The 24,509-nt window shown below is 35.0% G+C and overlaps 1 protein-coding gene across 1 annotated transcript in view; it reads right to left on the bottom strand.

Annotated features, from left to right (window-relative positions):
* LOC126744200 (odorant receptor 4-like) overlaps positions 1-21,706 on the bottom strand; it is a 103,887-nt gene extending 82,181 nt beyond the window's left edge. Inside the window, exons 1-3 of the mRNA XM_050451557.1 lie at positions 21,527-21,706; positions 16,920-17,130; positions 10,042-10,290 (exon numbers count right to left, since the gene is read on the bottom strand). Of these exons, the coding sequence (XP_050307514.1) occupies positions 10,042-10,290; positions 16,920-17,130; positions 21,527-21,706 (640 nt within the window). The remainder of the gene's footprint in view (positions 1-10,041; positions 10,291-16,919; positions 17,131-21,526) is intronic.
* Positions 21,707-24,509: the final 2,803 nt, after the last annotated feature.

Here is a 24,509-nt window from a genome sequence, read left to right as displayed (position 1 = left end):
ACATAATGTAGTAAATCAATAATTCTAAGGTAAAATATAGTCATACTCTATAAATATACTAGAAAAATATATTTAAAAAAAATTACCTTTGAGGTAGAGCTGATTTTTTTAATAAAGTCTGGCTACTAATAATATTATCTCCCTTATATAAGAAATCACTTCTAAGGATGTGATCTGAACAAACTAACATGTTCTTTTTAATTGAGTTGATTTCCATTAATGAAACCCATTGTTCCCTTTGGGCATAATCATTAGGCAATCTATAATAAGTATTTGATATTTAATCAAAAAGCAGAAAAAAATTACAGTAATAAATTAATATGTGGTGCCAATTACTATATATATTATTGTAAGTTGCAATAAGGTAAAACAAAAAAAAATATGGAACAAATTTTAAAGAAAGACAAAATTAACTTTGTACATAGATATCAATATCTAAATAAATTTCAAAATTCTTTAAAGGCAATAAAAAATTAGTAATTTCATCTATGTACCGAATGTCTATATTAAAAAAACATAACTATATATAGATATGTAGGTATTATGGCTTCTTTCTGCCAAAACAACAAAAAAAACATAAAATCCTGTAATAAAACCAGGAACAAAATTCTAGTTTTATATCTTTTATAGCCATAGATGAATGTGTTCAAAAAAATATTTAGATTTAAAAATATAAATATTTTGGTATTTTACGCACACTTTCACATTCAAGTTTTTATTAGGTTTATATCTAGATATATAAGATCCCCTATTCTACGTTTATGATGATGGTAACCTTATGATGTGATGTTATGAAAGTATCGGTACTTACTTGTGAAAAGATCGGCATGAATCGCATTTTTATTATGATGCAGCACAAACGACACACGTTTTTGCCTTGATAGCAATTTAGAAAACATTAAAATATGGCCTTTTTCCTTTTTAAATCAAAAATGAAAGAAAATACACAAATCCCTATTATAAACAAAAAGCCGTTTGACAGATGACACTACGCGTATGGCTCAAGCGCTTAGACACCGGTGTTGTCGCTTCAAATTTTTTAGAAGCAGTTTTGGGGATAAGAATTTTTATAATTTTGTTTTTTTTTTTGCTTAAGGATATTATTGTAGCTGCCAGTGGATATGGAGGCCTAATGGACTGTATAAATAAAAAACTGCCTTCAACTAAACTATTTAATTACTTTGAAAATATGACAAATTCCGGGTAAATACAAAATTGGCGCGAAGACTGCCTTAAACGCCGTCTCGACAACTTCGCCCTCGCTTACATTATTCATACTAAAAATTAAAAATAGATTTCGAGCGCGGTCGCTCGCGCTGGTGCCATACACGGGCGCTGGTCACACATCAACCGCGTTGCCGGATTGAAAATTAATTCAAAATATTTGAAGGAACCGTACATACCGGCCACCTTGAAATCATAAATTTCAACACAGAAAGTCACTTCACTTCACAGTGTCCTCGACAGTGTTCCTTTCGAGGGGTAACAAACAGAGTTTGGATATAGCACGTTTGGCAATAGAACCATCACTGAACCTCACGTTTACCACACGTGTTACATTGTCCTTTCCTGGAAAGCACTCGATCACCCTGGCTGTTCTCCACTTCAGTGGGGGAAGGTTATCCTCCTTAACCAAAACTAGGTCACCTGCTGCCAGATTGTCTGATCCGCCCTGGAACCATCTCTGTCTGGATTGAAGTTCTGAGATATACTCCTTGCTCCATCTGCACCAGAAGTGTTGTACAATTTGCTGGAGCCTTTTGAAGTGTGTAAGCCGATTTTCTGGCATTTCAGTCAATATAGGTTCAGGGAAGGCTAGGATAGGCCTGCCTATGAGGAAATGCCCAGGACTCAAGGGAGAAAAGTCATCAACATTTGAGGACATGGGAGAAATTGGACGAGAGTTTAATACTCCTTCAATTTGAGTTAAAACAGTCATGAAGTGTTCATAGTGTAGGTGAGTATCTCCAATAGTCCTCTTTAAGTGGAACTTACAACTTTTAACACAACTTTCCCATAAGCCCCCGAAATTAGGAGCTCTCGGTGGAATAAAGTGAAAATTAACTCCTTCATTATTTACATGATAACCGATCTCTGAAGCATTGGACTTTAAAAATTTGCGAAGCTCAGAGTCAGCTCCCACAAATGCGGTACCATTGTCACAGTAAAAGTCAGTCGGCTTACCCCTCCTAGCAATAAATCGCTTAAAGGTAGCGAGAAAAGCAGCGCTCGTCAGCTCGGTCACCAATTCGAGGTGAACCGCCTTGATGGTCATGCAAACAAAAACAACCACATAGGCCTTAATCATTTTTGGATTGCGCGTTTGACGGTCCTTAAGTAAAAATGGTCCTGCGTAGTCACAACCAGTATGTATGAATGGTAAAAACTTATTGATTCTGTAATATGGTAAATTACCCATCAAATAGTCAAGGGTTTTTGGCTTAGCCTTGAAACAAACTATACAGTGGTGCAAAATTGACCTAGCCAGACTACGCCCAGATGGTACCCAATATTTTTGCCTAACAGTGTACAATAGTTGTTGCGGACCACAATGCAACAATGATTTATGGAAAAACTCAAAAATCATTTTCGTCAAAATATGTCTTTTACCCAATATTATTGGAAATTTCTTACTGTAATTTAAATTGGCATTATAAAGCCGGCCACCAACCCTAATTAATTTACTCTCTTTATCAAGAAATGGACATAAAGGTAAAATGGAAATTTCCTTATCCTCCTTAATAGGTTTATCATTTAATAAGTTATAATAAACTTGCTTAAAAGACTGAATCTGTGAAATTCGAATTAAATTTTCCATTGACAAATTTAATTCAGTAGCTGTCAAATAGGGTTTTAAAATTTTATTAGTTCCAAGTTTCCTAGCTCTACAATTACTAATAAACCTATAACAAAAACCTAACACGCCAGTCAATTTTGTAAGTGAAGAAAACTTAGAAAATAAATCAAATTTCAGAACTTGTTCAAAAATTGCAACATTAGCAACAATTCTTTGCTCAGGTAGAGTTTCTGGAATGTCCTCCACACTAGTCAAAGGTAAAGTGTCCTCCCTCAACCAGTGAGGTCCATGAAACCAAAATTCATTGGTAATAAGACTTAATGCAGTACACCCGCGTGAAACTAGATCCGCTGGATTTTCTTCGGAGCGTACATGATACCAACTGTCAGGGTTTGTTAGAGATTGAATCTCGTTGGCTCTATTTTTGACAAACGTCTTAAACCTATCTGAATTTCCCTTAATCCAGCCTAGGGTAATGGTAGAGTCACTCCAATAATATACTGCATGAAAGTCTATCTGAATCATGTCAATGACCTTCTTTGTCAACCTAGCAGCTATCAGTGCCGCTGATAATTCTAGTCGAGGCAGAGTCGGGGTTTTCACTGGAGCAACCTTTGCTTTAGAGCATAACAGAAACGATAAATAACTACCATCAAAATTAATCGACCTAACATATAGTGCAACACCATACGCCTTTTCTGACGCGTCAGCAAATGTGTGCAACTCTACAAACTGCATATTTCTGGAAAGCATACACCTAGGGATCTTCAACTGATTTAAATTTCTCAAATCTTGACAAAACTTATCCCAAATATCAAATAAAGTACTTGAGACTTCAGCATCCCAGTCTGAATGCTCTTTCCACAAACTCTGTACTAACAACTTAGCCACTAAAATAACTGGTTGAACCAGTCCCAACGGGTCGAATATCTGACTAGCTATTGATAAGATCTTACGTTTTGTAACACTTGTTTGCCCTGAAAACTCCCTAATTTTATATTGAATACAGTCACTATATGCATTCCAGTATACACCTAATGTCTTATTCTGCTTATTCTCACCCAACTCTAGCATACTAGCCTCTAAATTGTCATTCACTTGGAAACTGTCACAAAAATCTCTCTTATTTGAGAGCCACTTTCTTAGCTGAAAACCTGCACTCTCTAGGATCATCGAAATTTCTTTCTGTAATACTAACAAGCCATTTTCGCTGTCAGTACCTGTCAGCAGGTCATCCATGTACATGTCCTGTCTAACTATACGAGCAGCCTCTGGAAACTCAGATTCATATTCATTCGCCACTTGGTGAAGGCAACGTACGGCTAAAAATGGACTACTTGCCATACCATATACTACCGTATTCAACTCATAACACACTATGTTGCCATCATCTTTACGCCATAATATTCGCTGATATGGTCTATGCTCTGGATTAACTAAGATTTGTCGGAACATCTTTGAGATGTCAGCATTTAACACATATTTGTGTTTGCGAAATCTAAGTAGAATGGAGACTAAGTCGTTACCAATCGAAGGCCCTGTATATTGGACACAATTCAAACTTAGCCCACTGGATGTCATACTAGAGGCATTGAATACAACCCGCAACTTGCAAGTCAAACTGTCCTTTTTGATAACTGCATGATGCGGTAACAAGAAACTCTCATTATCCTTACTGTGTCTCCAATCACTCCTTAACTCGCTCATGTGCCCAAGATCCTCAAACTCTGCTATAAACTGGGAGTATTCTTTCTTTAACTCAAGATTTTTCGCAAACCTTCTGTCTAACGATCTCAAACTTGCTAAAGCCGCTACCTTGGAGTCACCTAAATCTGACAAATTTTCCTTAAATGGAATCTTTACTACAAATCTGCCTGAAGAGTCTCTCTGAAAAGTCTCTAGGAAATATTTCTCACAATAATCATCCTTAATATGAGGCACCACAGGTTCCTCGAGCTGCCAAAATTTCATAAGAGTCTGATTTAGTGAATCATCTATAGCTAAATTACAAACGGACTTATCACCCCTTCCACTAGATAAAAAATCTAACTCTCCACCAACTAACCAACCTAATTGTGTCCTTTGCAGCACAGGTTGACCTCTGCCTAGCCTAATTTGTTCCATAATTAATATATCATAAAAAATATCTACGCCCAATAACATGTCAATATCTTGGGAGACATTAAATAATGGATCTGCCAATTCAATATTCTTAGGTAATTGTACGAGAGTACTCTTAAAAGAAAACAACGGAATAGGAGAAGTCACTTGTCTAATGACTAAACATTTTAACTCCTTAGTATACTCCCCAATGCGAGATTGTATTCTAACCATAGTCTGGTATTTAATGTGAACATTTCCAGCACTACCTACACCAGAAATCTGGAAATTAACTAATGTCAAAGAACCGCCTATTCTGTTAACAAACTGCTCTGATATGTAATTACTTTGAGAGCCTTGATCTACTAAACACCTTGCCTGATAAATCTTATTATCTGGGCCTACTATATTTACCACTGCTGTGGATAGTAATGGGAAGCTGGTCTGCTTATTAAACCCTGAAATTAAGCCTAAACTGCCTGGATTAGTCTCAGATTTTCTAATATTGCTTAAATTCGAACCCTGAAACCCTGTACTACACAATGTAGTGCGTACATCTAAATTTTGACCAAGACTAGCCGAATTGTTCTCAACTGCCTCATTTCCTGGAAAGGACTGTGATGTAGTCACATACGAGTCCCTATTTTTTAAAATACCAGGATCCTTGGATTGTCTACATAACAATGAATTATGCAATGAATCGCAAAACCTACAGCGAGCCTTGCTGCAACCTGATGCTTCATGGTAGGGGTTAAAACAATTCAAGCACAACTTCAACTTCCTAATTTCTGTGATTCTATCTTCCACATTCAAATTCTTAAACTTATCGCAACTAAATATGGAGTGGTCAAATTTGCAATAATAACATGAGAATTTACCTCTTGGGTTTGAAGTAGCCACATATGTACCTCTTTGCCTAAATACCCTTTTATCCCCTGCATCTCGCCCAGAATAATCTACCCTTGGTTTTTTATCGACCTGATTACCCAACTTAGATGCCAAATTTTGAGGTTTTGTCAATTCTAATTTTTCGAGTAAAGCACATTTATTTTGCAAAAAATTATGAACCTCCGCCCAAGTAGGAAACATGCCCTTTAATTTAAATGCTTCCCACTCTCTCCTAGTCTGGCTGTCAAATTTATTAATTAAAATTGCGATTAGTAAAGTGTCCCACTTGTCAGTAGGTTGTTTCATCGCTTCTAATGCCCTAATATTTTTATTAAAAGTATCAAAAAGTCTCCTCAATTCTACATATGATTCTTTAAGCACAACTGGTGCGTCTAAAATGCCTTGAACGTATGTGTCAACAACTAGTCTGTTGTTTTCATAGCGCTCTTCCAAAAGTGACCAAGCTACGTCCCAATTAGCCACAGTTATTTTTAATGACCCAATTAAATCTGATGGTCCACCACTCAAACTAGCCCTTAAGTACTGCAATTTTTACACCGGTGAAGCACCCTCAGTCATAGCCAAAAATATGTCCAAAAATAAATTCTAACCAGTTTCCAATTTTCCCAGAAAAACAAGGTAAATTTAAAATTGGTAAATTATTTTTTAAAGGGTAACCCGAGGGGTAGACCGCCTGACCCTGACCTGCCAAACCCTGTGAATGCTGACTATTATTACTACTATTTTCAACCTTATCTGTCTCATGCTTATCAATAGCTGTTTTAGCCTTAGCCAACAATTCAAAATAGTCTTCATAATAATTTTTCTCATCAAGCTCTTGTTGTTTTTGTTGCTCGCTAAATTCAGCCATTGATTCTAATAAAGTTGAAATATCCAATTGCATCTGAGAAAATTCATCATATCCCGGTTCAAATTTAGATAATCTGCCCTTCAATTCATTAAATTTTAAAGCCGTTAAATCGTCACAATCTATACTGTCCAAAAAATTCTTAAACAAAGTCAAATTACGTCTAATATGACTTCTTTTTAATTTTAAGTGATTTAAGTCTCCTACTTTTTCTGCCATTTTAACTTAAATTAAATAATTAAACTTGTCAGTTTTTAATTGCCTAGACCTGTCAAAACTTGTCAGTTCTTGTCTTAAACTTATCTGTCCTTGTCAGGAAATAAATAAATAAGGAATAGATTAAAGGAAATTGACTTACTGCCCTTTTATTGCCAATTGCCTCAACCAAATTGCCACGAAAATATTCAATAAAGTTCGCCAGAACGTATAAATAATTGAATATTTAACACTCACGTCGGAGTCTTATTATTTGCAAGTCTGCAAATTAATTTGCGATTTTGCAAGTCTGCAAATGCCACAATGTCTTTTTAAACGTACGAAAACGTTTACGATTAGCACTCACGTCTCACGTCGGAGGATTATTTTGCAAGTCTGCAAACTGCCGAATACCGGAATTTTTCACTTAACTGCCAAAACCAATGCTGCCTACAGCCAATCCACAATCCGCGAGAGGACCAAAAAATGTAGCTGCCAGTGGATATGGAGGCCTAATGGACTGTATAAATAAAAAACTGCCTTCAACTAAACTATTTAATTACTTTGAAAATATGACAAATTCCGGGTAAATACAAAATTGGCGCGAAGACTGCCTTAAACGCCGTCTCGACAACTTCGCCCTCGCTTACATTATTCATACTAAAAATTAAAAATAGATTTCGAGCGCGGTCGCTCGCGCTGGTGCCATACACGGGCGCTGGTCACACATCAACCGCGTTGCCGGATTGAAAATTAATTCAAAATATTTGAAGGAACCGTACAATTATATTTATTCTTAAAATAGGTTAATTGTAGTATTTATACTTTTTATTTTAAATTTTCCTATAAAAAAGGTTAAATAAGTTAAATTAACGTTATAATGTTTGTTAAAATATAGCTAAAAATTTCCTCCGTTGGAAATTTGTGTCGACTTGACAACAGAGAATCGGCACATATGTTTGTAAATAAAACACGCCTTTTGCCCCTGTGCACATGTTGGACTCAAACAAAGTTGTGGTTTACTAATTCTAGCCTTTCAATGTTCTAAGGGTTTTACACTTGTCTTTTTCCATTAAATTGGCATGGAGATTTAATTAAGTTAGGATGCATTCAATATAGTTTTATGAATATCAGTGTGTGATTTAATTTTGTTTTCACTATTGGTATTAGTATTTTAAGTAATTAAATATAGTAACGTCAATTGCAAAAAATATGTTAACAGTTAGAAATTATGTCATGTTCATTTGATAATAAATACCCAAAAACCAGTAAAAATATCAAAACTTAGGATACAATATAGAGACAGAAAGAGTTTCACGTCTAACTATACAGGGTGTTCATTTGAAAACTTCCCACCACGGATTTATCGAAAACCACTGTTTAAAAAAAAACCGAAATACGTCAAAAGGTTTGTCAAGGAGGACAACTTTCTAACCTAAAATTACTTCACCCCGTTTACCCATTGCATTGTGGGATATCGTGGCAGCTTTCGATGATGCGTTGACGAAGTTCATCCAAACTTTCAGGTTGAGGAGTAAACACAATAGATTTCAAATGACCCCATAGAAAAAAGTCTAACGGCGTTATATCAGGAGATATGGCAGGTCATTCTATAGGCCCCCTTCGCCCTATCCATTTATCTGGAAACTTGTCGTCTAGCCATTGCCGAACGGGAAGAACATAGTGAGGAGGAGCGCCGTCTTGCTGGAAATATATTTCAGCCTCATCAAGTATAGGGTTTCCATCATCATCGGTTTAGTTTTTAATGGATTCAATGATAAGCGGATTGATGGTATTTTCCAACATATCCAAATAAATGTCTCCATTTAAGTTTCCGTTAATAAATAATGGCCCAATCACTTTATTTCCTAAAATGCCTGCCCATACATTAATTTTTTGACGGTACTGGCTATGCCCTTCTACAAATGCATGAGGATTTTCATTGCTCCAATATCTACAGTTATGCTTATTAACAAATCCATTTAGATAAAATGTGCATTTATCGCTGAAGCAGATATTCTTTTCATGAATAGTATTATCATTAATCGCTTCAGTCATTTTTTCACAAACTCAACACTCTATCGAAATCGTCTTCGGTTAACTCTTGCAATATTTTCATTTTGAATGGATGAAATTTATGAAGTTTGGTAACTGTGTGAACAGAGCCTAATGAAATACCAGTGGCAGCAACAATTTTGCGTAATGAAGTATTAGGATTTATTCCAAAATGACCCATAACTTGAGCGGGCTTCATCCAAAATTCGCCGATGATCACGTTTTTTATTTGCAACAGATCCAGTTTTAGTAAACTTAGTAACAAAGCCCAAAACATACCTATGCGAAGTTATCTTCTCCGGATGTCTGGCGTTAAACGTGACGGCAGTTTGCCGAGCACATTGATTTTGGGCACCATAAATTAGAATAGTTTCCACTCTTTCGGCTAGTGTGTAAACCATTTTGGAAGTAAAATCTTCAATTAAACAAATAAATTTTCACTATTTCAAGACTGTCACAAATGTAACTGATGGCAAAATAAATTCTTTATTTTCCTTAGTATATTTTCAACAAATTAAGATAAACAAAGATTTTTCTAATTTTCTCGAAAACGAAGCGACCGATTTAAAAAAATCAAACGTCAAAATAAAAGACTTCGAAAAAGCTTTTAAACAAGCTATTACTCGATACCCCTTGCTTTAAAATGTTTAAGGGATGACCCTGGGGGGCAGAGGGTGAAAGGGGGTGAAGTAATTTTAGGTTAGAAAGTTGTCCCCCTTGACAAACCTTTTGACGTATTTCGGCGTTTTTTTTTAAACAGTGGTTCTCGATAAATCCGTGGTGGAAAGTTTTCAAATGAACACCCTGTATATATTTCCATTGGAATCTTGGTTAATACATTGAAACATTTTGTATACCTACGTAGATCAACTGACATCAATAACACATCTATCTAACGATTAAAGTTTGAGATCAACGTAAAATACGACGTTGATTCAACAAACAGAAAATACGTTGTCTCAATTATGGCACTGTGTCGTCTTATCAACGAAGATTTAACTGTTGTTACAACGTAAATCAACGTCGGAAAGTTTCGGACATTTAACGTTGATTTAACAATACTTTGCTACTTGGGAATTACCTCCCATGTTGCGCGTCATTCCTTGTTTTGTTATCTTATTTACTATTAGTGACTTACCTATTAGCACCATTGTGACACCAAGAAATCCGAAACAAATAAAGCAAGAAGTTATTATCATAGCTAAGTTAAGCGAAAATGTTCTCACAGCCCCTCTGGTATCAAACGGATATAGGCTTCTTACTATACTTCCACAAGGATCATATTTCTGATAAAGTTCTAGTGCTCGATTGGAGTGACAATTTTGTATGTTTATTACAGGCAATAAACCATTAAGAGTTATGCCAAAGCAGAAGTAAATGGTTAAGACTAAAAAATATAACAAAATACTTCTTTTGTATAGGATATTCCTAAATATCATCAATACTGAAGAAGGAAAGGACAATTAAAGTTATATACTTAGATTCATATTTGCCATTCATGAGGCATTTTTACTTGAACAAATTCATGTAAACTATATATGCCTGAAGCAAAGCACATATATGTACACATAATGCTGTGTCGCCTTCTGATAAGACTACCTAAGTCTTATTAATGACGGTTCGTAGAAAATAAAAGGCCAAAAGTAATTCAACCTTATATTCGCTTTATGGTAACAGTTTGTAGGTGCTTCGCACTGAAAGCTTGATAAAAAACAACAGTTGAGCTGATAACTAATTAACGAAAACACGTGAGCAGGCAAAATATTAAAAATAAACCGCGTCATCAAAGAAACACCGCCGTTTCGTACAACCAAACTCTGTCGCGCTACATGTCAACTAAAAATGATCTGTCCGTTAAATCACTGAAAAAGCAGGGTTGCCAAATTGCCGATAAATAATTTAAGAAAATTAAAAATACTGAATGGCAACATCCTTCTATCAGAGTCACGTTAATACCAAAAAGTGACTCACAAAATTAAATATTCAAAGCCTTTACAAAACTGGTTATAAGCTTGAATGTCAACACAAAATACTTGAAAAAAAAAACAAAGAAAATATCTTAAAAGCTAACTAAACTCAAACATACAATCCAAAAAAACTAAATTTTTCACTTATAAGTACCTAGTAGGCACTTTAGTTTTATGCCCACTACGCGTCACATACAGTACACAATACGGGTACTTTGCTTTTCGCTCCCGAACCCTCGTTTTCATTGTCTTTTAACACAAGGTAATGTCCTTCCACACCGATATCCTATTTTCTTAGTGAAGGAGTCACACAAAAGTTATCACCTTCCATCGGATCGGTCTTAACAAAGGACCTCTGGCCATAATAACTCTCACCAAGCGAATTTGACCATCCTTGCCGGGAATCGCTTCAGAAACACGTCCTAGCGATCATTGAAGATGCTTATTAACATCGTTTCCTATAAGCACGATCTCTCCTACAAAAACTTGCCTGCCAGATTCTGTTCTGAATCTCTGTCTCAAATTATGTCAAAGTTTCTGCATGTGTTGAATTCGTTTACATGATGATAAAGTTGATGGTACTTTATCGCAATCCGGAACACCAGCACCAATTTGCTCTTTTAAAAACATCATAGGCGTCCAAGGAGCAACTTCTTGAGAATCGTTTATGTAGATAATACAGTGCACAACTCAAAATATACCGCTAGACTAACGGCACAAGTAAAGAAGCAACCCATGCTTTCCCCCATCTTTTAGAAAAAGCGGCCCTGCGAAATCGACCCCCATTATTTCGAATGCAGCAGCATCCTGAAGTCGATCTAATGATAGATGAGTTAAACTTGATATTAATGCCTTACCGTTCTGTCGCTTGCAAACTACGCAATTTGAAATGGCTGATTTAATAACACGACGCTCCCCGAGAATCCAATAAAACGCACGCAAGAGACACATCAAACGTTAAGTACCCACATGCAAAGCTTTAGCATGCTGCTAAAATATCAGCCTAGACACCAGAGTATATTTTGCCGGCAAAACTACCGGAAAGCGAAAATTTTCACTATATTTTCGATTACTATTTCTAGAGCGTAAACGAATTAGTCCCCGTCCGTCTTTAAAAGAATTCAAATATCTTAAGCGAGGATCGTTTTAATCAGTAAAATATTCCTGTTGAATTAACTTTAAAATATTGCATTAAAATATGCCATAGAAAAACATCTGAACCGGAGTTAAGACCTGACATTTTAAACGACTGTTATTGTGATATACCTAATATTTTGCTCAAGGCATTCGTAGTAACATTGATCCCTTACACTATCTTCAACAAGTATCGGTTGAGCATTCATTTTTCTTTCATCCTGTCGATCTTACCGAAGTAAAAAATGAAATCAAACACCTAAAAAACCATAAATCATCTGGAGCTGATGGGATATCTTCGAGGTTGTTACTCTTTTTGCCTGATTCAGCCTTAAATGCTTTAGTTTCTGGATTTAGATCAGCCTTGTAATTTCCGTCCCATGTCTATTTTGTCTACCCTCTCTAAGATAGTTGAAACACTTGCAAAAAGCAGAATTTTGTCCTTTTTACATCATAATGGCATTTTGTCTGCAAATCAGTTTGGATTTCAAGCCGGTAAAGGGACTCATGATGCTGTTTTTAGCTTTTTGGAGAGCGTCTATGTGTCCTTGAATTCTGGAGAGTCATCGGCGGCAGTGTTTTGTGATCTATCCAAAGATTTGACTGTGTGGATCATGCAATACTGTTATCTAAGCTCGATAAATATGGTTTTAGGGGCGTAGCGTTGCGGTGGCTTGAGTCCTATCTAGCAAATCGTATTCAGAAGGTTACAGTATCAGGGCGTTTGTCTGCTTCTAGATCCCTAAAATGCGGCGTTCCCCAGGGTTCAGTGTTGGGACCACTGTTATTTTTACTGTATGGGGATGACTTGAGTTCATTGAAACTGCAGGGCAAGGTGGTTCAGTTTGCTGATGATACCACCATACTATGGAGCCATAAAAATTCTGATTATATTAAGACTTGTATCCTTGAAGACCTTCAGATTTTATCAGGGTTGTGTGCTTCCAACTGGCTCGTGTTTAATGTAAGAAAGAAGTCTATTATGGGGTTTAAGTGCGATGTTCAGGGTCTGATGTTTGACGAAAATTTCGTTCTGCAGAATAAAGAGTGCTGCAAGTTCCTAGGAATTACTATTGGTGGTCGCCTTCTGTTTGAAGATCATATTTTACATTTAGCTGGGAAATTATCTTCTGGATGTTTTGCAGTAAGAATGGCAAAACAAGAGCTGGGAGGGGTGGTTGCACGTTCAGTGTACTTTTCACTTATTGAATCTCATATTCGGCATGGCTTGCCTTTTTGGGGTTTAACCAATAAGGGGCTACTTAACATTGTCTTTGTTATTCAAAAAAACGCACTTAGATACCTGTGTTCTGCTAAGTTAAGAGATTCTTGCAAACCCCTCTTCATTTCTGAAAAAATTCTAACTCTTTTTTCACTCTTTATCTTAGAAACAGCTGCTCTTATTCACAAAATTCCCAAACTACCCTCTGACACTGGCCATTTGACTCGTCGTGTAAATGATGTTCCCCTACCTATTCCTACGTCTTCCCTTACCAAAAACTCATTAATTTACATGAGTAAAAAAATTTACAACTATGTGTTAGATATATATCGGATGTTAAGAAATTTAAAAGAGAATTAAAGACGCTTTTATTGGCTAAGGCATATTATAACCTGGATGACTTTTTTAATGATAGGTTTTAACCTTGGACATGTTGGAAAGTTTTTTTTTCCTTTTTTCTTCTCTAGTTTTGTCAACAAGTTTACCTTTATTTAGTAATTGATTGTTTTATTTAGTTATCTTTAATTCAAGTATGTTCAAAAAGTGTTGTCTTCTTGTGTTTAATTTTGTTCATTGTTTTGTCAATTTTTGAAATTGTATTTTTGTTTTGTTTTTTTGTAGCTTGTAGGATGCTTGTACACAAGATTATTCTTACGTAATATAGCACATTTTCTTTCTTTCTTTCTTTCTTTCTATTAGTCTCAGCAGTTTCTATTTCTTCCACAAAGAGCTCTCTTTGTAATCTTGATGTCGGGTGCCTTATATTATGCAAGAATCTAAAAATCCACCCAACCATTCTCAAAGTCTTAAAACAATATGAAATATACCAATCCATAGGCAAACCTGAGTTAACTAGAGTGCCAACAGATTTTTTCTTCTCGTTTTGAATCTCAGCCTCGTCATAAATAACATTATCTTGTGGCCACAACTAAAGCTTCCCATAAAGCCAAGTTGGACTCTCCAACCATTTAGACCGACACAACTGTTTTAGTGAACAACCACGGGAAGGAACTTCGGCAGGGTTTAATCATTTTAATAGGGTTTAAAACTCCTGGGACGAAATGCCAATAATTTGTAGAAGTATGGTCTACTATTTCCTGGAGTCGATTACTTATAAATGTTTCCCAATTGTCCTTACGCTGTATCCAACTTAATACGGTGGACGAAGCGCTTCAAACATAAACTGGAATTCCTGATTCAGCAACATCAAAATCTGCCCAAAGAGGCAAACAACCAAGCTCCAATAAAAGCTGCTAAAAGTTCCAAACGGGAAATTAAAATCTTTTTAAGAGGAGATATCCTAAACTTAACTGCTAATACTCTAATAAGAAATGTACCCTCTACAACACCCCTAAAGAACATGACTGCAGCATAAACATCTTTACTCGCATCGCAAAAACGTGAAAACTTCCTTGGCCAAAATTAGAGCTGTCTCTGTGAATCCATCTTGATATTTTAATCTGTGGTAAAATATGCAATTTGCTTAAGCAATGACGAAATTCAATCTCGATATCAGCATCTACTAAAGCATCCCAAGTTAATTTTTTCTCCCATGTGTTCTGTAACAACAACTTAGGCAACAGCGTGGAAGGGGCTGTAAAGCCTATAGGATCGAATATTCTCTGTGCTAAAGAAAGCATTATTCTTTTACTAATGTATTTATTCACAAATTCATTTACTCCCTTCGTTTACCCTTAAACTGCTACTACTCACCTCGAACACCACACGCCTATGTCTAAAAATTTATAATGTGAGGTCCCTTGTCCAAGCATTGATTAAGGGAAGGATTTTCCTTGATCCTGGCTGACGCAGCGAAGACAAGTGTGATTCTAATAATACTACCCTCCTTAACTACTGGCTGATGTGGCAAATAATGACAGTTTTCACATTAACCGTTAAAGGTTCATCCTCTAACACTTTCTCAATTATATTATCAGTCAACCAGTCCTGAACAACCTTATCATATTCTTCCATTAAACCATCTCTTTCTAACTTATGGACAGTATTTTGCAGCCTAGATTCAGCAAGACCAAAAGAATTGGGTAAGAGTGGATGACCCTCTAACCAAGACAATCGAATCACATACCTTCCCTCATTATTGATGTCGACAGTCTCTAAGAACACTAGTTGCCAACACAACAACTCTCTACTAGTTGCCTTGCCCGACTTCCTGGAACAGTAGCTTGAAGTAAGTATTGTATCTTGTCTTCAGAAACAATGTCCGCGTCGTCATAAACTTTTTTGAACTGCGACCAAAATGCAACCAGTCTCTTATGTTTCCATCAAAAACTTTAATCTAGATAGTAGGTAATTTGAATTTTCGGTTCTTACCTGGCAGGCTAACTGATGAGTTATTACCTGGTGATGAACCCTGGGACTGACGATCTCCATTCTCAGATTTTGTGGCATTCTGCACCAGGTCTTCATAGCACTGTAAAAGACCCATATATCATTTTCCATCTTCGCTTCCTTCCATGTCTAATTGTCCAAGCAAATTGTTCTCAGAGGCATCTTCTTCCAACAGTGCATCGTACACGTCACCAGCAGCAATTTTAAGCCAACTATAATGTCCTTGAAGAACCCAAATAATTTTTATTTCCCGAATATTCTTCTCGTCCTCCGTAAATAATTTTTCAAGATCGTTAGTCCTCTTTGAAAAGATAGAGCGTAAAACTTTTCTATTTTTCCTCTTGCGATCCATTTTTCTAAGATTATAGTAAAAGCATACGTGACTCACATTCGTTTGCCGAAAAGAACACTGTAGCCCGATGCATTAAATTTGTAACCCAAAGCCCGATAGACTGCACTCGTTTGCATAAAAACTCACGGCAACCCGGTCATCTTATCAGCATCTTAGTTCAACGAAAGCACAACAAACTTATCATCCTGTCACGGTCGCCAATAATGTTGTGTCGCCTTCTAATAAGACTACCCCTCCTAACGTACTAAACATGGTTCGAAGAAAATAAAAGGCCAAAAGTAATTCAGATGGTAATGGTAACAGTTTGTAGATGATACGCCATATTGCCGATAAGTTAATATATTCAATAATAATCTAACAATATAGTTAATATATTATGGTATTTGGTGACAAAAACCAAAGTCAAGCTAAAGAATTGTAACAAGAACTGGCAAAAAATTATACTCCAATTTACCAAAGTTTGTTACATCAATGGCAGTTCTCATATCTAAAGATAAAAAGGAATTTTTCAGTACTTAGAATATCTATTAAATTTTAATAAAGCAGTAAATATGAGTTCAACAATGTTCTATTGTTGATAAAAATATATTATCAAACAGAAGATACTTATAGTCTTTTTTCTAGTCTAGTCTAGTATTTTTCTTTTCTAATTTTTTAGGTCTCGAAACTTCAAAACAAAGCCTAAAGCTTTATGCCTTTTGTGCAAGGGTTGCAAAATTAAATAGTTCCAATGAATAAATCTTAAAGTAAAGCTGGTTGAAGGAAAACAATTATGAAATGAGTCACTTTCCTAAATTTAAGTTGTCGATTTTTTAAAGGCCCTGAAAACTTCAAAGTTGTTGACAAATAGTTTTTTTCTCGTTTTAATTTTCTTTGGCAATATGATGTGATGTAACTAGAATATATCTACGCAAATATATGCGTAGATATATGCGTCCTAACTCAACTAATTTCCTTAAACTCTAGCTAAATTCCTTGATATGTCCACTTACGTTTAGAATAAAAGTGTACCTTATCTTCAGCTTCCTTGATTACTGCCACTTCACAGAATTTCAAAAATGTATTAATATCTTTAAAAATCTTTTTGACATCAGCCTTTTTGCCAGTAAACCAAATTACGCTAATGTACACAAAACTAATGTAATCAAAAAAAGATATTACGCACTCCACTGTAGCGTAAACGTCTTCTATGCCTACGGCAAACTAAAAAGAAAGGATTAAATTTTATAAAGTGCTGCTGAAGTTTTTGATAAAACATTTCTGGATACATCCTATTAGAACTAACTTTATATAGATACTGCTGCTAATATCTAAATTATCAGATGATCTAAAACTAATTAAGAATAAGATCCTTCAGGTATATATTGTATTCCATGTAGCTATTAACAAAAATACATAAAAAATACACCTTAAGTACCTATTATATTTTCTGTAAATCAGCTGATCTATTTAACTTAAGATCTAGTATAGTTTTAGAACAAGTTTGATATAAAAGTTACTTTGTATTACAGAAAAAAAATTAATGAATGAGATTGTTTTTACTTTGACCGTATTGTGAAGGTTATTTCAAGTAAATTTTCATATTAAATGTCCTTTTTTATTAAAATTTAAATATCACTTTTCCCTCCTGACACGCATTGAGTATTAACAAATAGCATTATTAGTCCTTCGAGCCCGATATATTTCAAAAAATTATTTTTTCGATACCTTGATAAAAGTATCTGGTACAAAATTTTTTTCTGAATATTTAAAAAAATACGTTTGCAAAATCACAATACGAATAACATTAATACACAGTCTTTAGAAAAAACCCCAGTTCTTCCAAGTATTAAAATAAGTTCATATGTACTAAGAATATTTTCTCGTCGGTGAGAAGTTTATTAGATTCTTTGACTTTACAATTTTTGTCATTGATATTAATATAAATGTTTTTTCCATCTTCGTACATTAAGGTATTTGGATAGTCGATTTTCACACATATCGAATGTGATTTCTTATCTATTTTTGGGGTCAATGAAAATATATCTTGCGTTTGAATAAACGCTTTAAATATCATTATTTAGTACTAGGTTATTTAATTCTACGTATTCACTAAGCAGGTCATCTAGTTTATAAGGTCTGATGATGCTTTATTAGAGAAACATGTAACCTTCTGGACATATACCGGGTGGCGCATCGAAAACGAAACAGAGCCAATTACGGGCAGTCCATTAACTTTAAAGAAAAATGCTGGGACCCGTCGATTTTATTTTCGAGGGGGACACTTAATAATTACAAAATCACTTTCCCACCTATAACCCCCTAAGCGGGGGTGGCACTACCCCTAAAATCTTAAATAGGAAGGGGGGTCGAGTGATACCTCATTGGAAAGGTCTTTTAATTCTCTTTACAAGGGTACTTGGTTTGACGCAATTTGAGTAAGTACTTTTTAAAATTTTCGCATTTAAACCTTAAAAGGTAATTTTCAATATTTTTACTTTATCATAGACTACTAAAGGTAACAATGCCAGGCAGTAGGACAAAACCATCAAGTATTATCAAATTATCAGACAAAAAATGAGATAGCTCTATCATATTACAGAATATTTTGACCTTAAGTCTAGACATTTAAAAAATTATCGCAAAAATACATTTAAAAAGAATTTGCTTTAGTTCACTCACTATCTCAATCACAGACCACGTTGATATTAATATTAATTTATTTACGATAGCTAATAAATATCATTAGAATAATACGGATGAAATAGAGAACGGGTCAGCCAAAAAATTTTACAAATATTTGTAAAATTTGTTGACCAAAACTAAAAATTGAATTATTCTCAATTTATTCTAAATGTAGTACGCTGTTAAAAAAATGATTTATGGTGCGGGACTTTGTTTTTTTAGGTAATACCTATTTTTAAAAATAAAAATGGTGCATACAAAGGCAGAAAGAGTTGAAATAATTGAATTATTTTTTGGAAATAATCAATGTGCTAATAGAACGGCGGAATTATTTAAGAGCGACATGAAAACAGCAAGGTGCAGTGAAAGTATGTATTGGAGCTTGTTTCCAAATTTCGAGAAACTGAATCAGTGGCGAATCGCAAACGCAATATTGAAAATCCTATAAGGAATGAAGGTACGGAAGTGGCTGTACTATGGCATATTAATCTAGATCCTACATTAAGTACTCGTCAATTGGAAACTGTCACAGGTATTAGTCGACGTAGTATCCAAAGAACTCTAAAAGCTCATAAGTTTCATCCGTACAAAATACATCTTGTGCAAGAGCTGAATGAAGATGATTTCGATCGGCGATCACAATTTAGTGAAATTATGAGTAAACGAATTATTAATGACCGAAATTTTTTGTTTAATACGTGTTTCTCTGATGAAAGCTCTTTTTTCCTGAATGGCTTGGTCAATCGTCATAACTGCCGATATTATTCCGACAATAATCCTAGAGTGTATCGTGAGGTACACACCCAATACTCACAAAAGTTAAATGTCTGGACTGGTATCTTTGGTGATAACTTAGTTGGTCCATTTTTTTTACCTGGAAATCTGACAGGTGAAATGTACTTAGAGCTATTACAACAGGCCATTGATTCAGCATTGACAGCTATAATTGAAACTCAAAGTGACAGAGACGATGAGGATAGATTGATGTTTCAGCAGGATGGTGCCCCACCACATTATACGTTATTCGTGCGAGAATATTTGGATCGGACGTTTCCAGGACGATGGATTGGAAGAAGAGGTGCTAGTGATTGGCCTCCACGATCGCCGGATTTATCACCTCTAGACTTTTTTCTTTGGGGTCACTTAAAAAGCAAAGTTTATGAGACTGAACCCACTTCGTTAGAAGATTTACAAGGCAGAATTGTAAATGAGTGTCTTCAAATCACGCCTGAAGTATTGCAGAACGTGCGACAACGATTTGAAGAAAATCTTTTTTATTGTATGGAGAATGGAGGTGGCCATTTTGAACATTTATTATAAGCTAACACTTAAGCAAATTCTTTTTAAATCTATTTTTGCCATAATTTTTTGAATGACTAGACTTAAAGTCAAAATATTCTGTAATATGATAGAGCTATCTCATTTTTTGTCTCATAATTTAATAATACTTGATGGTTTTGTCCTACTGCCTGGCATTGTTTTTCTTAAAAGTACCTTTAGTAGTCTATGATAAAGTAAAAATATTGAAAATTACCTTTTAAGGTTTAAATGCGAAAATTTTAAAAAGTACTTACTTAAATCGCGTCAAACCAAGTACCCTTGTAAAAAGAATTAAAAGACCTTTCCAATGAGGTATCACTCGACCCCCCTTCCCATTTAAGATTTTAAGGGTAGTGCCACCCCCGCTTAGGGGGTTATAGGTGGGAAAGTGATTTTGTGATTATTAAGTGTCCCCCTCGAAAATAAAATCGACGGGTCCGAGCGTTTTTTTTTAAAGTTAATGGACTGCCCGTAATTGGCTCTGTTTGGTTTTCGATGCGCCACCCGGTATAAAGGTTGTTTTGAGACTGAGACTTGGGGTTTTTGGACTTAAAAAGATAGAGGCTGTTGAAATCTTAAGGTAACTTAGCTGAAACCAATAAAATAAAATATTTTAAATAGAAGCAGATTTTTTTTTAATGGTGATTGAAGAGAGCTTAATCAGGACAAAACCTAAAAACATTAAAAATGGGGGTTTAATCAGATTTACAGATCAAGTATTAAAGAGAGAATCGGATCCAGAGTCTACAAACCTGGATATAAAATATTAACATTACTAGGGAATACTCCTATGGCACACAGACCGCCTTGTATCAGCCGTAACCATTCTGTGGTATCACTACGATGACACCTAATGGAGTCAGAATGTGGGGAAAGGTAGTGTCATATGTCACTTTCCTTAATTCATAAAAAAAATAACACTGCATAGGCTGGTAAAATAAATCTCAAACAGCAGAGGACCTACATTGCCAATATCAATTGGTTTCGCCAAAGATTGAGCCAGGTGTAAATATGCTTGTGTTTATTGAACCAGAGAACCAAAGACAAAAATTAAACAAATATAATGAATTTTAATAGTCAGTGTTCAAGATAAACAAATATTAATAAACCTAATATGTTTTTTAAAATTTTTATTCTTACCAAACTTTACATTTTAATAATAGAAATGAAGGTATTCCAAAATTTCAATGTAATGAAAAAAAAACTAAAACTTTCTTCTGTTTCAGTGCAAGAAATATCATTTACGTTTCCAATTAAAAAAAGACAATTGACCTGAAAACAACCTTGAATATACAGGCAATATCAAAAACAAACTTCACTATTTGCGTAAAACAAAGTTATTGTCTTTTATTTGAAATCTTTTCGCGTACTCTTTTCTAAATATTAGGCTGTGTTAAAATTACTACGCTGTATAACCCACTCTGTAAAAAGACCAACAAGATTATGGGCAAAACCTCAGCAATTGGTTGCGGAGTGGTTACCGCAAACAGGATGAATCTAAAAATGTATAACATATACAGAATTTATGTAAAATCTTTTTTTTTTTTGGAAATATGAAAAAAAAAATCTGCGTGCATTTTAATAAAGAGAATATTTTACTACACAAAACACTGACCTGATAAACCATCATAGCTATAGCAGTGGCTGCAAACATCGAAACATATACGTTACTCAAAAGAATTAAATATAAATTAGCTTTCTTTGAAAGACCGTCAATTGGTATTAAGCAGCAAAATTTTAATATTGTTTGAGAAATTGTTAATATATTAATAGCTTCTTTGTTTGTATAAGGCATTTTAATTATTTTAATGACAACACAACAAGCACAACACGCTATTGTTAAAGCTTCTAAATACCTGGACATTTTACTTAAATTTTAAGCCTGGAGAATGATTGATGGCACAAATAACCGTTTTCCAAATACCATTAAATTTGCATAAGCTAAGTTTCCTTGTTTGTTGATTTTTTGTGACATCAATCAAGAGAATAACAAAGAATTGTTTTAAAAGGGGGTGTAACTATATGTCTTTTACCAGCCAATATTTATTGACAAGAATAAACGTTCATTTTACTGGAGTTTTTATGTTGACCAATATAAATTAGCCAATTTGAGTGAACTTACCTTAGTAGAAAATTGTTAAGCGTCAGGCAGCGCTGAGATAAAAAAATTAAAATCATCTAGTATCAGTGGCGGCTAGTCAGGGAAGGCAAGGGAGGCTTAGCCTCCCCATCAAATTGTAATGAAATAATAAAAATATTTAACAAAAATAAAAAAAGGAATTTTTTTTCCAAATAATAAGTACCGACTCTATAACTTCTAATACACCAATAACCAGCCATACTGTTACTTCGCCGCGACTCGCATCCTTTTTTAAACGGTTGTAAGAAAAGAGAGAAAGCTTACCGGCTTCATCCACATCGATACAGAACGTGTGCGAGAACGCAATACATTACGAAATAAGAAAAGCCATACGTAGCAAGGGAGGCAAGCCTCCTCCAGCGGTCAAAATCCAACGGGCCGTGTACTCGATTTGGCGCCGACAAACGCCGTTTTCATCGCGCGGAATAAGGCGCCAAGGGAGGCTAGCCTCCGATAATCTGATTATCCTGATTTTTGTTTTGTTTTGAATTTTCAGCAGTTTTCAGTCGTTTTGATTTCGGTGATTGTCGTGTCTTTTGCCCGCGAATTTTGACAAGGTAAGTGGTTTTGGCTAACGGTTTTATTGATTAGTTTTGATTTTGTCGATTCATCGATTTAATTGTGCGGCCGGATTGTTTCCCTCTACGTTAGTGTTTGGTACTTAATTTAAGGTATTTATCGTGTTTAATAATTTATTATTATGTGTATTTGAGTGATGCAAGGTAAGATATTTTTATTTAATGGCTTCTTTTATTAATCATCATATCATTTCTAATGTTTGTTTGCTGAAAGATGGACAAATTAAATGAAATCAAACAAGATGAGGATTTAATAGACTGGCTGCTATTAAACAATTTTAGTTCATTAAGCTTTGATACCAAATATTATGTTATTAAGACTTTGGGCATGCCTCAGCTCCATTTAATTTCATTGCGATCTACAGGCAATCGACAAAATCGCGGGTTTAATTTGACTTGGTACAGCAAATATGATTGGTTGACCGGATCGGTTAAAAGATAAAAGCTTTTTTGCTCGGCTTGTCTGTTATTTTCTGTCCAAACTGAATATTCTACGTGGTCGAGAACTGGATATTCTAATTTAAAAAATTTGCCTCGGTCCATTGAAATACATTTAAAATCAAAGGAGCACATTTCTTCGTCTTGTAAATTAAGGCTTTTTGGAAAACAAAATATAGCTTCTGCTTTAGATAATGCTCAAAAAGAAGCCATTATTTCTTTTAACAATCAAGTACGTGAACACCGGTCAAATTTAAAGCGGCTTGTTGATATTACTCTTTATTTAGCTTCACAAGAACTAGCTTTTCGCGGACATGATGAGACCGAAGAGTCGATTAATCGTGGCAACTATAAAGAACTTTTGACGTTGTGGGGTAAATACGATTCAAAATTTGACGAATTTTTAAAAGGTAATGTTTTTTCGGGCACATCACAAACGATTCAACATGAAATCATTGAAAGTTTGTCACATGTCGTCGATGAGCATATTTTCCAAGAAAATCAAGCAGTCCCTTTTTTTGCATAGGAAATAGACGAGACTACGGATATTACTTGTAATTCCCAACTTTCGATTGTTTTTAGGTATGTCAAAGACGGCAAGGTAGTAGAACAATTTATGGGGTTTCATGATGTTTCATCTGGGCGGACTGCAGACGATTTATTTAATCTCCTGGTTAATAAATGCGACAAATTTGATTTCAGGCGTAAGCTTATTGCGCAAACATATGATGGGGCGGCAGTCATGGCGGGACATTTAAATGGCTTGCAAGCTAAAATTAAATCGATAGCGCCCTATGCACTTTTTACGCATTGCCATGCCCATGCACTAAACTTAGTTTTAAGCAAGGCATGCAATAATATTAAAGACTGTCGTATTTTTTTCTCCAACTTGTCAGGATTTTCTGTCTTTTTCTCCAAGTCCACCAAGAGAAGTCACATCCTAAATGAAATTTGCGGTAGCCGAATGCCTACTTTTGCTGCTACACGGTGGAATTCTACATCAAGCTCTGTGTTTTCAGTGCATACACATAAGGAAAAATTAATAGATGTTTTTGATTTTATTCTAAACTTCAAGTATATTTTAACAGACCATAAATATTTGTTTTTTGCTTTAAACATTTAAACTAGTTTTTGAGCAAACCAGTATCCGTTTTTTGATCCCATTTAATTAAAAAATGAATTAATTGTAACCTACAGTGACCCTCAGATGTTTCAGAGTTGTAAGTCTCCATCTGAATGATTAAGTTTTATGTTTGAAAATAATTTAAATTAGTGCATGCCAGCTGTATAAATTTATTAACATTGCTGTGACTATATCCATAACATCGGCATCTGTAGAAAGAAATTTTTCAGCACTCAAAAGAATTAAAAGTTATAGCCGTAATTCCATGACCCAAATGCGACTAAGTAATATATCTCTTCTTTCAATCGAAAAAGAGTAT

This window comes from Anthonomus grandis, chromosome 13 (assembly GCF_022605725.1).
Source record: "Anthonomus grandis grandis chromosome 13, icAntGran1.3, whole genome shotgun sequence".
Lineage (NCBI taxonomy): Eukaryota > Metazoa > Arthropoda > Insecta > Coleoptera > Curculionidae > Anthonomus > Anthonomus grandis.
This window is presented reverse-complemented; position numbering and strand designations above follow the sequence as displayed.